We start from the raw sequence: 13,175 nt of genomic DNA, 5'->3' as shown, positions 1-13,175 counted from the left end.
TTCCCATTATTGTTTTATTTCAACAGAGACTCACGTCCAACATGCACAGACATAGTTTTTCATAATTTTACTGTATACAGATCTCAGGCAACTCCTAAAACAGTGGACCATAATTGGACCATTGAATTCTGTAAGCTTAAGATTATTATTATTTGAATATTTTCAGTCATATCGTGAAGCTAATAGAAGTAACAGAGCAATTGAGAACCATCTGGCTTGTTTAAGTGAATCTATTGGTGCTTTAGGATGGGTTGGAGTGGTGAGTATTAACTAGTTTGGGGGGGGGGGGATGGCCGAATGGTTAGTGCTGTATCATAAGGTCTGTCATTGAGTCAACTGGCGGGGTTTCGATTCCCCGGTTGTACGTGACACGGAGTAGGGTCGCCTGTCCAATCTCGTGGGTTTTCTCCGGGTCCTCCGGTTTCCTCCCACTGCTAAGACCCCTACGCGCAAGCGAATTATTGAAATAAAATTGAACCATGTGTTAGTCCCGAAATGACCTAGTTTGTGTCGAGTGGACGTTAAACCCCATTTCTCTCTCTCTCTTTTACTAGTTTGACTGCAGGATGGATTTACCCAAAAAATTGATTTCTTGTCTCATGAATTCCATTTAGTCAGCAATCAGATATGCTAGGATAATGGAAATTGTTAATGTCTAGTATTGTTCATAGCCAGGGGGGTTGAATGGCCGAATGGTTTGCACATGCGCGCTGTATCATTCAGTCTGTCATTGAGTCAACTGCATGGGTTCCACGTCGGCCGTATATGCCGGTCGAGACCTACGGCTATGGAAAATGACCGTTCCTAGATCTGACCTAAAGGTCATTTTGCACGGCGGAAAGAGGCTCTTTTTTTAAAAAAAGAAACAATTTCAAACATGACTACGATCGACCTTCACTGTCTAACTATACAAGAATGCACGTCGTCTAGAAGCCAACCTCGTGATTGGTGTTATAGAGTTGTATATATAGTTGTCAACAGATTATACTGAGTGTTGTGTTGATAATTAATGATGAGTGTCTGGTAGTAGAGCAATAAATGTTAATTGATAAGTGGGAATCTAATCAACGGCGTGAAGCGGCCCATTGTTAATATGAAGTATTGCTCTCCGAATCCAACCAACTGTCATATCAAATAAAAACAGCATAGAAATTACGTAAATCCTCAACAACGTACGTGTTGGAAGAAAAATGCATTTAAAAATAAAATGTTTATAGCGGTATTACGGCCTTGTGGAAATTGTTGAAATAAAATCTAGAGATTAGTTAACTTGCTTACCGAACATTTAAGAAAAATACGTATTCCAGTTCTATTGTGCAGCAATATTGATAATTCCATGTGTAGAAGAAATGTCGTGTATATACGGTTACTCTTATACACGGCCATATTCTAGGGGGCGCTAGTGTCGCTAGCCGTGAAGTTAGTTATCCGTTAGTCATTTAGTTATACATTATTAGGATTTACGCCACAATTCTGTGGCCCGTAATTCCGTAAGAGATGGTCTAAAACCCAAAAAAATGTGAGATATATGCCATGGATAATTATATATTTATCTTCATTTCAAAGTTATTGTATTACAACTCAAAATTATCCAAGTCAGTGTGTTTTCTATAGAGCACGTGTTAATTACGTGTGAGCTACTGAAATGGTTTTTCTCCGGCCAATTCAACTATTTCGTTATTTAAGTAGCTGAAACGGAATATTTAATTATTAAATAATTATCATGAGCCTTACTAATATTTCATTTTTAAGTCAAATATATTTTTTTTGTGCACCCCATGGTGACAAAGTAGTATATACACGTTAATTCACAATACCCTACCATGAATAAAAAACATGAAATATAAATTTACTTTGAAAAGTTTTCGTGAATGACCGGCAGTGAAAATTTTGAAGTGGAAGCCCTGGTCAACTGGCTGGTTTACAATTCCCCTGTTGTATGTGACAAGGAGTAGGGTCGCCTGTCCAACCTCGTGGGTTTTCTCCAGGTTTTTCTCTGGGTCCTCTGGTTTCCTCCCACTGCTAAAGACCCATACTCGCAAGCAAATTATTGAAATAAAATTGAACCATGTGTTAGTCCCGAAATGACCTAGTTTGTGTCGAGTGGACGTTTAACCCCATTTCTCTCTCTCTCTCTCTCTCTCTCTCTCTCTCTCTCTCTCTCTCTCTCTCTCTCTCTCTCTCTCTCTGGGGGTTGGATGGCCGAATGGACATATACTGTCTGGGCCCCCTACCAATCTCAATTTGTTGTTATGAGGCCAAAATGTAATTCTATGATTAAAGTCTGTGCTAACTATTGTGAGGCGCATAAATGGTCTGTTTTAATGTCCTTTTGACCGTAAAATTGACATTATTTTTTATTTTAGTCACCAGCACCTGTACCTTATATAAAAGAAATGCAGGATAGTGGAATATTTTACAGTAACAGAATACTGAAGGAGTTCAAAGAAAAGTAAGAATATATGGAAAATTAATAAAGTCAGGACCAAATGCATAAAAATTTCAATAAACTTTACTGGTCTACATACAATTTAAAGTATTAAGTAGTTACACCATGATTCAACTTTAACAAAGGAAATAATCAAAGATGATTTCTTACTGACTGATTGCCTTCCATTTTTGGGGTACTCTGCATTGTAACTGTACATCTTCTGCCCTTACATGCTTATTCTTTGTTGTGCTGTGTTCTTTGAAATCCCGCTTTAGTCATAATTGACATCCGTGCTTTGCAGGATAGGATTCTTCTTTTAATTTTTATTTATTGTGAGCTTATTAATTTAACTTTTTGAGAATGTAATTCAGGTTTTTTTTAACCTGTAAAAATAGGTTGCAATACATCTAGACATAACTAATCTTAGTTCTCCATAATGGTTTGCAATGTTTTCATAATGTTGAAATATGTTCTAAAAATTATATATGGAGTGAGTTAAATAGTTCTGCCTTTCTGTCTTCTTTAATGTACAAATACGGACCAGAAACTAATACTATTTTTTTTATTTAGAGATTCTACACATAAACCTAATCAAAGAACTATCAGGAATTTTGATTGTCTACCATTTTGTAATCTGGAGTTTAAAATGGTGTGGCAGATGTTCACTTTAAATTGTTGATTTCCTGTTCATTTGACTATAATGTAAACTAAGAATAATAAGACTTTAAATTTTCCTTTCAAATCTTTTTAATTTATGAGATTTTAAAACGATAGAAATAGATGTAAAAGATAAACTGTTTACAATTAAGATAAAGTTACTTTTTTCTCAAGAGCCTGTTCAGCATGAGAATAAATAAAATAGGCAAACCACAAAAAAAAGTTTGCTCAGATAAATGATTTTTAAAAATATAATTGATAGGCCAACCTCAAAACCTATTCATAACTCAAACTGACCCTTAAAAATAGAATAGATGAAAGATCAGCCACAATTATGCTTGTTCCATTGAAATGGCTTTGTTGTGTTGATTAACGATAAACCCCAGTTCTCTTTGAGAAATGAGATAATTGATAGCACTAAATTAGTCTTGATCATTCCAGCCTCAACTGCCCCTGAATCAACCAGTTAACAATGCATTCTGCTTATTTCAAATACAAGATGTAGGTCTTTATAAACCAATCACCTGGCTCTTTTTTAAAGATTAATATTTGTCATAGTCAAAACAGAGTTAATTTGGGCTGGAATGATCAAGACTACTACACTGAATATGTTTCATGCTGCAATCTCTCGCTATACATTGTATGCCGAAATACAATTTGTTAAACCTCTTTAGACAATGCCAGATTTCCTCTTACATCTCTTTCGTTGCTGAATATTGAAGATTTCTTTTGAAATGTCACTGCAACATGTAATCTATTATTCACAAAATGTGATTAGGTACTAAATTTAAAGAATAATTTCTCTTAAAGCCTTTTCTTTGCTAATAAACTAATGATTTTAAGCTAATGAAGTTTTTGTTTTATAAAACTTGTTTATTTTGTAGAGATCCATCTCAAGCTGAATGGGTGAAAGCATGGAATCAAACTTTAGTAGCATTACAAGCTTATGTTAAACAACACCATACTACTGGTTTAACATGGAATCCTAAGGTATGTAGACCTATAATTCCTTTTGTTGGCCCCACTGCCAGTGATAAACACCATTATACTACTACTAGAGTCCTAATGCAGAATTCTAAACTTATATAGATTTAAACTTAAAAATAAGTAAACATAATATTTGTGTGATTTGTCCATGTGATCAAATGTAAAAATAACATTGCATTGCTTTGTGGATGAACATAGCATAACTATGAATTACATGACAAAGTAATTGAAATTTCTTAAGTTGATATAGTTGAGCAATGTATGCACCTTTCGTAACACTACAGATTTAAGACCACCAGAAGAAAAAAAAGAAAACATCTTGTTGGATTACACAAACGCCAACGCCACACTTTCAAATTTTATCACAGGCGCTTCAATAAATAATGGAATTGTTTCCTGAACATTGAACAATTAACCTGGTTTAAGAGTTTCAAGTTTTATACTTGTAAGCCAGATTGTGTGAGGTCTTCAACTGGGAAATTAAAGTCTTATCTCGTTGGTCATTCAGTTTGTATTTTAGTCATTTGATTGATCCAAAATGTATGTCAGGCCAGCAGTAAATAAATTGTCCAATTAACTGTATCAAGGCATTCTTATCAGAATTGGTAGCCAATAAAACAGCTTATAACAGATGAACGGCGTACAACTATTAAACTGTCTGAGTATATCAAATTAGTTGCAGGTGATTGTAAAAACCTTATTTAAGACAAGAGAAATTAAATCATTCTTTTGATGAAAAAGGCAAATGTTTTATAATGTCTACTTTTAATTCTATAAATGGACCATTAAGACTAAATATAATGTGTTGATGGTTTGTAGCATCTGTTGTTGTGATTGGCTGTCAAGGTGAATAATTGACTAATCAAATAATTGATAACACAGGATACTGTATTAAATTCTTACATTGTTAACATTGAGTAGATTGTTTTGTATCTAAATAAAATAAATATCTACCAGTATTCAATAATCTCGGAAGCTTAAAGGTTTTAACCTACATTGTTTTTCATTCAGATTGAGGACAAAACTTGTATTTTCTTCTGCCACTTTCAGAGTTATCTTTCGTTGTGGCAAACTGGAAAATTATTTTCTTTTCTGACACCCCACTCCCCACCCACACAGAAAGTATTTCTATGACACCTGCAATTAATTTTTAACAAATTAAATTTGGAATTTTAATATGTTTAAAATTTAATTAGGTTTAAAATCATAACATAGGATGCCAGCCATTTATTAATTGTAGTGGGGTTGGGTGGCCAAATGGTTAAACACATGCACTTTAGATCATAAGGTTTGTCAATATGTCAAGTGCATGGCTTTAATTCCCCACCTGTACATGACCAAGAGTACAATTGCCTGTCCAACCTTGTGGTTTCCTCCCACTGCTAAAGACCCTGTACAACATGCAAGCAAATTATTGAAAAAGTATTGCACCATATGTTAGTCCCAAAATGACCTAGTTTGTGTCGAGTGGATGCTAAAATCCATTTCTCTCTCTCTCTTCATTATTTGTGTGAATGTAAAAGGAAATATATTTCAACTTTCTGGCATCATATTTTATTTTAGAAACATGAATAATTGTCTTTGTTTTAAATGTTTATTTGAAATTAAACAACAAAGTTGTGATTGACTTAGCCAGGTGTTAACAGGCAACAGGTGTTATAAAATTTGATATAGTGAGAAAATAGAATATTGACCTCAATAACTATTTGAAGAGGTCAAGATGTATGTGTGTCAGTTTAAACTTTGAAAGCTGATTTGAAGATGCAATTTCTTCTTTATACTTTGTTGCTTACTTTTGACAAACTTTTATTTTCTACTGAATAGCTGGAAAAAAAGATTTAAATTAAAAACAATTAAAAACTTTCTGCCGTTCATATGCATTTACTCAAACTTTTTTATACATTTTTAGAGCAAATAATGATATGTGTTCACAATGCTAAATAAAGTTATGAAAATCGTGCATCTGTCACCAGTTAAGGTATGCCTAATAGACAGGCTGCATAACTGACCCCAAAACAAGCAATATTAGAAACAGAGCACAGACAATTCAAAAAGTCCAGTGAGTGTAAAATGTAGAAATTGTTTTAGGATATATAGAGAATCTCCTACCAGTCTTTTTTGATATCAAAAAAGACGAGTAGGAGATTTTATTTATCACCCAATCCCTTCTTACATGCACAAATAGATAAATATAATTCTTTGCTGTAGATTTCACTTTTGTGAACATTATGGCGTAGTGATACATCATTTTTTGACAGCAATTCATTGCAAAGTCCTTTATATTGACCCAGTGTTTCCAAGGTCAATTGAATATCAATAGTTCATTTTTAATAAAAAAAAAAAGTTACTTTTAATAAGAAATGAACTGTTCATTGAAAATAAAATAAAGTAGTTCCTTTTCAACTGACCAATCAAATTCATGTAAAGCGATATCTCCTAAGGAGATATCACAGTAGATTATGAAATATATCACACAAGCGATATCTACTGTAGAATGTATTATTGGGTGATAAACCACAATAAACTGAATATAAAACTTGCAGTTGCCTATGTAAATCTGCCACAGGTAAGTGTAGTGACAAGTGTATTCAGATGTTCTGAAAAGAGTAAAGCATACCCTGTGTTTGGCAGAACACCACACTAAAACTTTAGATTAAAACTGTTAATAATAAGTGCAGGGAGACTGCACCACACACAAACAAATATACAAGACAAATCTATGGACAATATACAGACATAACAAACAACAAACGTTCATATCAGATCATGTGAATGGATCGGCGGCTAGCCGTAAGCATCCACTGCGCTGTACAGTCCCATGCCTGTAGTGATACAGACTTCACTCAAAATTAAAAACGAACTAATAATAAGAGAATATTTCCGAAAGGTTGTATGATACTAGTGTGAGTCATGATCAGCTACATACTACATGAAATATGAAATATAAATGTAGGCACATGTAGTCAATGATAGAATTTGATATTAAAGTACCAGACTTAGTAACAAATTGTAATATTGTCTGCAGCATACAATTTTCACCATTGCTTCACTTTGGGAAATCATTTTCTGAACTAAATTCAACTTTAGTTAAGATATGGAATACAAAGATTTGTTTATAAATCTCACAAGGGGAAGGAAAATAAACATAAGATCTCGCATGATCAAAGTAGGTTAGATCTTGTGACGAATAAAATATCTCATTTAAAAGCTTTTTCATTCTAATTTGGCATAAATAATATTTACTCAAATCAGTTTACATTAGAATACAAACAAAATTTGAATAGGACAACAAACTATCTAATGCTGATCTATAACCACTCCCATTTAAATAACTTGTTTTGTTCTTAGTAAAACAATTTCAGTTTTTATGTTAAACTTGATTGAGATCCACACTCTGTTATTAAAGAAATACAATTCTAGATATCTGAAACATGTTAGAAATAATATACTTTCAATTAAAGCTATTACTAGAACTGTAACATTCTTAATAAAATAAATCTGTGCTTATGATTTGGGAAATAAACTTTCTACAGTCATTGTCGTTCAAAAATTTTCTTAGAGGAAAATGAAAGCTTAACATATTGTACTACAAAATAAATAAAACCTCCCTGGCTGCCATCTTGTATCAACAATTGACCCAACCAATAAAAATATTTCTTACGTCAACAGAAGGGGATTTAACCAATTAACATATTGTTACTAAAAACAATAGAGATACCCTACACCTTAGGAAAAACTTGATTCTTGGGAAGTACTTGTCAATTTTTTTGTGAAACAAATGATATTACTCTTATGAAAGAGTATGATAGTTTATTTCTTACTCATAACGCTAAAGTTATGTCCTCATACATTATTCTATAGTTTCTTTCTACTGTTATATTTAAGTTTATTTCCGAAAACAGAATTTTGGTTTGACAGCTGATGCACATTATCCCTTTAAAGGGCTACTTCTACCTCTTGATATTTTAATCTACACAAAAAAAACAATAACGTAATATTGAAGTTATCACCGTGAGAATCATTGAATAATAGTTATCATTGCAACGTATTTTTCAAATAAAGTGTAAAAATTACATGTAAATTAGAATTTGGCAGTTGAGGAGATCAGATCTTAACCTGTAATAAGACCTGTTTGTTTTCATATGTTGATCCCAAGTATATGTTCTAATTGGTTTGTGGAATTTAGTTACATCAGATTTCTTCTTGCTAATTGGACCATTACAAAGGTTATACAATTCTTGGCAGTGATCTTAGTTTTTAATACCCTGGTTGAAAAAAAGATTGTAACCAAGACATTTTGTTCATTTAAATTTGTATCATTGATTTTCAAGCCATCTCATTTACTTTGCATTGTTTGATCCACACAGATATTATTTGCTTGATAAAAGCTGTAAAAATCCTAGTTGAAACATTGGTCAGTAATAAACACATTATATATTTGTTCACTGTGTTTAGTTGTCCAGATGGTGTATAAAGCAAGAAAAACTGTGTATTAGTCTTAAAATGACTCTAGTAGAGAATTATTAAGACTTTCGCCTTGCAATTTGATAAAAGATATATATAACCCTGTCTGTGTTCATGCTGGATTTCCCTTTTCTAGCAATCATTTTGAACGACACACTAAAAAAATGCGAAAAACCATGTGATCCCAATTGTCTATTCACTAGTCTCATTCTATGTGTCTATGACTAGTCTCTGTCTATGGTTGTATGCTGTCTGACTTACCATGTTTTTATTTTGTAAATTTTAGCCAGGTGTGCCGCTATTTTTTTTTATATGTTCCAAAGTGTGCCGTTGCCAAAAAAAGTTTGAGAACCACTGCCCTAAACAGTTGCCATACATGTTTTCAGTTTGTAGAACAAACATGGCTACTGATTACAGCGTAAAAAAAAAGAGGCAGGCCACACCACATCCAGTATATTCCTTGTCAAGCACAGTGTCCACATCCAGTTAGCTATTCAACTACCAATTACCTATACTGACTTATGTTTTTTTCACTATCAACTTACTGAAAATATACTATTCAAAAAAAAGTAGGGGATATTTGATTTTGGGGGCATAATACTAAAATATGCAAATGACTACGAAAAAAGTCACTATAGAACCTAACAGAAGAAACATTTCCAGTTACATGTGACGCCCAAACGCACCAATAGCTACCGCATGGAATGCAGGTGATGCTTGGGATCATCATGGGGGTCCAACCCAAGATTTGAATGTTACAGTCATTGTGGCATTGAATTCCAGGGTGGAAACATTAGTTTAATTGTTTTAGTGACCAGAAAACAAATTTGATATGCGTCGGCTTACCCAAAATGAAAGGTTACGTGCCCTTGGCATGCTACAGATCGGCACAACACAGGCGGTTGTGGCGCGGACGATGAATGTTTCTCAGTCTGTAATAAGCAGGCTATGGTCCAGATACCGTGATACACAATCTGTACAGGACAGACCACGCTCAGGTCGACCAAGGGCGACAACTCAAGCCCAGGATCGATTTATCCGTACCTTGGCCTTGAGAAATCGTGTCATCACAGCAAATCAGATCAGCGCTCGTCTTCAAACAGACACTGGTGTTAGAGTGAGTGGCCAGACGATTCGGAATCGACTGCATAGGGGTCACCTTCGCGCCCGACGTCCTCGCGTGATCCCTTGTTTGAGAGATCATCACATTCAGGCAAGACGTCGTTGGTGTAGGGATCGTCAACACTGGGATAATCGACGCTGGAGCAATGTGATGTTTTCAGATGAGTCAAGGTTCACTGTTGATTTTTTGGACAGACGTAGGAGGGTGTGGCATCGTCGAAACGAGCGCTTCCAAGACGTTAACGTCATCAGACATGATCGATTTGGGGGTGGTTCTGTTATGGTGTGGGGAGGCATCACTGTTGCTGGAAGAACGGCTTTACATGTTGTTGCAGGGCGTGTTACAGGCCAGTACTACCGGGACAACATCTTGGCAGTCCATGTTGTGCCGTTCGTACGACGTCATGGCCGCCGTTTCATCTTCCAGGATGACAACGCAAGATGTCACAGGGCCAGGATCGTTACAGGATACCTCCAACAACAGAACATCACCACATTACCTTGGCCAGCACTGAGTCCCGACCTCTTCCCCCATCGAGCATGTCTGGGACATGCTTGGACAGGGGTTACGTCAACGTCAACAACGTCCTGCCAATGCCCAAGAACTTGCTGCTGCGTTGCAACAGGAATGGGACAATCTGGACCAAAATGACCTTAGACGTCTCATTAGGAGTATGCCACGTCGGATCAATGCTTGTTTGGCAAACAGAGGAGGATTTACCCGTTACTGACTTGGTTGTGATGCTGTGGTAACTTTGCTGTTTGACCCCGGGTATCATTTTACCCTTATAATGGTCAGTCTGTGCCTTACTTAGTCTAACGATCATTTGGAATAAATCGATGAATGTGAACTTCATTTCATTTTGTCATTTGTTTCTTCGTCAGTTTCATTAGGTGACTTTAATAACACTTAAAAATCAAATATCCCCTACTTTTTTTGAATAGTATATTATTATGTCTGATTGTGTACACATTATTTTACTAATTAGATGAAAAACAGGGTGACCCAAAGAAAACAGAACCCATAAAAAATGTATTATATCCTACAAAGGTAAAAAAATTTGCAGGACTTGAATTTCAGTCTGTGTATGATCTTTCCCCAATGTTTCAGTTATCTTGGTTGCTTTGCATAAAAGTCATGTTCTTACCAAAATATGCTCCAAATGGCCTCCACGGCATTGGAGGCAAACTTGCATACGTCGGGCAAAATTGTCAATTACTCGAACACATTCCTCTTTGGGGGTTATTTCCTTTCACTTTCCACTCCAGAAGTGCTAAGATTACACCATTTTCTTAATGTATATGCCTATGACTTTTGAATAATGTTATTGGGTTTTTTTAAAGTAGGAAATAAGATTCAAATATGACATTTTAATAAAGTAAAAAATAAAAACTCGTACACGAATGCCTGACAGAATCTTCCTGCTTCAATCAGCGTTTTTGACATTTCATCACTTTAATTACTTGAAGTTTCACAAAATAAGGAAAATCTTACACTGACTATAGAGCACCTGCCACTAGATTTCATTTTAAGACATCAAATGTGTGTCAGAGCTCTAATTCCAGTTATGTTTGTCAGAGCTCTATGACTGACTGGTGACATTGCAATTGACTATATACATATTCTGATAAGAATGTCACAAAACTGATAATTTAAATATATATCCCTCTGATTTTTGTATTCTGTTTACATACCTGTGGTTTAAAGACTATATCCAAACTACAGGGAAAACTATATTTGTTGCTGAATACAACATATTTTACAAGCTATTACTGTGAAGAAGCCTATTTTATTTCTAATTTAGAAATGCTGAGTAAAGCCAACAGTTATTAGCTGCATACTACATAGCATACCCTAATGCCTATCACTTTGCAATTGCATGCTAACCACGAAGTTCCTTCTTATTGTATTCATAGTGTTATAAATCTCTTTAAATTTGTTTTCCTAGATCACATAAAAATTATACTGCCACTGGTTATTTTAGTTTTAAAAATGTTTCCAGGTTGCGTTAGATGACCTAATTAACATCTTGATATACATTTATGAATTAATGGATCTCAGTGTGACTGACATGAATGAATTTATGGTAATCATAATCAAATGTCTTTAAAAAATAAATCATGTAAAGAAAGTGATTTCATAGAACATTGGATAAAATTCAGTCTTCAGTCAAAACTGGACTCTACATGAAATAAAACATAAAATCTGTGAAAACCTGAATTTGATACCTATTGTAGGGAACAAAAACAATAAAAGAGTTTTATTTTGCACATGAGTCTTCGTTTTCTAAGAAAAAATTGCAACAACTTTCAAATTTTTTGCAAGTTATATTCAGTGTATATTACTTCCAAGAGAAGATCGGATTAATCTTCATCATAATGAAGTATTTTTTTATGAAGAAAACTCAACATTTTATGTGGTTGACCTTTCAAATTTGTTATCATGATGTTTTAATTATTTCTTTGGATTATTTCCTATTTTTATGACACTGAATCCTATAAGACAGTGAAACCACATTTTTTCCTCACAATTAAACATTTTTTTGGCTAATTTTTGCCTTTTTTTTTTCAAGATATCTTAAAATTACCTCAGATTTTTTTTGGCAGTTAGAGGTTATTTTTGAATGTAATTAAAGTATTTTTGCTTGAACAGTTGTTTTCGACAGTTGTATAAATAACGACTAACTGACATGATCCCATCACTCGGCATCCAATGAATGTTTGTTTTATAACAAAATATAAAGATGTCAGTTAAATTTAAAGACTGATTCATTTTGAGAGTGGAACAGTAAAAAATTTCTTTCTGAATTTGATGAATTCCATTAAATTCAAACTGCTTGTACTGGTTGGGAACTTGTCAATTTACCAATGTCACCTTTATAAACATTCTTTGTGGTAAAGGAAATTCCAGAAAGACTAAGCAATAAGGCATTGGGTTCAAGCTTGACTCAAATTTTAGGGAAAAGTCACTTTTCTAGCCACAGTATCTTGGGAGAAGTAAAGAGCAGTGTCATCACTGGGTAAAATAGAACAGTCACTATTCAAAGCTATTCCATTTGAAATAAACCTGTATTTTATTAACAGAAAATGAAAACATATTTTATCTCCAGATTGAAAAATAAATTATCCATTCAAGTAATAAGCATTTTCTATCAATGATATTTCTGTATTTAAACATTTCCATTATAATTATTCATGTTTGTCTCTATAGCAATTCCCCCTCTAAACTTATATCATCAGTAACATTAAACTTTCATTGGTGGTAATACATAAACGCAGAATTCTGATCGACTGAAGGGGTTATCTATTTCAATGGCAAAAAAAAAATGAAATAAACTCCAAATTTTCAGTAATGCATGGGGTGTGGCATATTTGTTGCCTGCCAATCTAATTTTATAACATCCACAGCAATTTTGAAATTACTTCAAATATGTACAAATTTACTTGTAAAATTGTCTTAATTTTTACTTATGACTAAAAATTGTAGTAGGTGCCAAGAGTGTTTAAAAGTAAC

The 13,175-nt window shown here is 34.0% G+C and overlaps 1 protein-coding gene across 4 annotated transcripts in view; it reads left to right on the top strand.

Moving 5' to 3' along the window:
* Positions 1 to 13,175, top strand: part of LOC126811668 (adenylyl cyclase-associated protein 1) — a 118,674-nt gene that overhangs the window by 66,037 nt on the left and 39,462 nt on the right. For all 4 annotated transcript variants that reach the window (XM_050537511.2, XM_050537492.2, XM_050537520.2 and 1 more), the window contains 3 exons: positions 167 to 259; positions 2,367 to 2,452; positions 3,973 to 4,078. In XM_050537511.2, the coding sequence (XP_050393468.1) occupies positions 167 to 259; positions 2,367 to 2,452; positions 3,973 to 4,078 (285 nt within the window). The remainder of the gene's footprint in view (positions 1 to 166; positions 260 to 2,366; positions 2,453 to 3,972; positions 4,079 to 13,175) is intronic.

This window comes from Patella vulgata, chromosome 1, assembly GCF_932274485.2.
Source record: "Patella vulgata chromosome 1, xgPatVulg1.2, whole genome shotgun sequence".
NCBI classification, from domain to species: Eukaryota; Metazoa; Mollusca; class Gastropoda; family Patellidae; genus Patella; species Patella vulgata.
The sequence above is the reverse complement of the archived record's forward strand: the minus strand, read 5'-3'. Positions and strand labels throughout refer to the sequence as shown.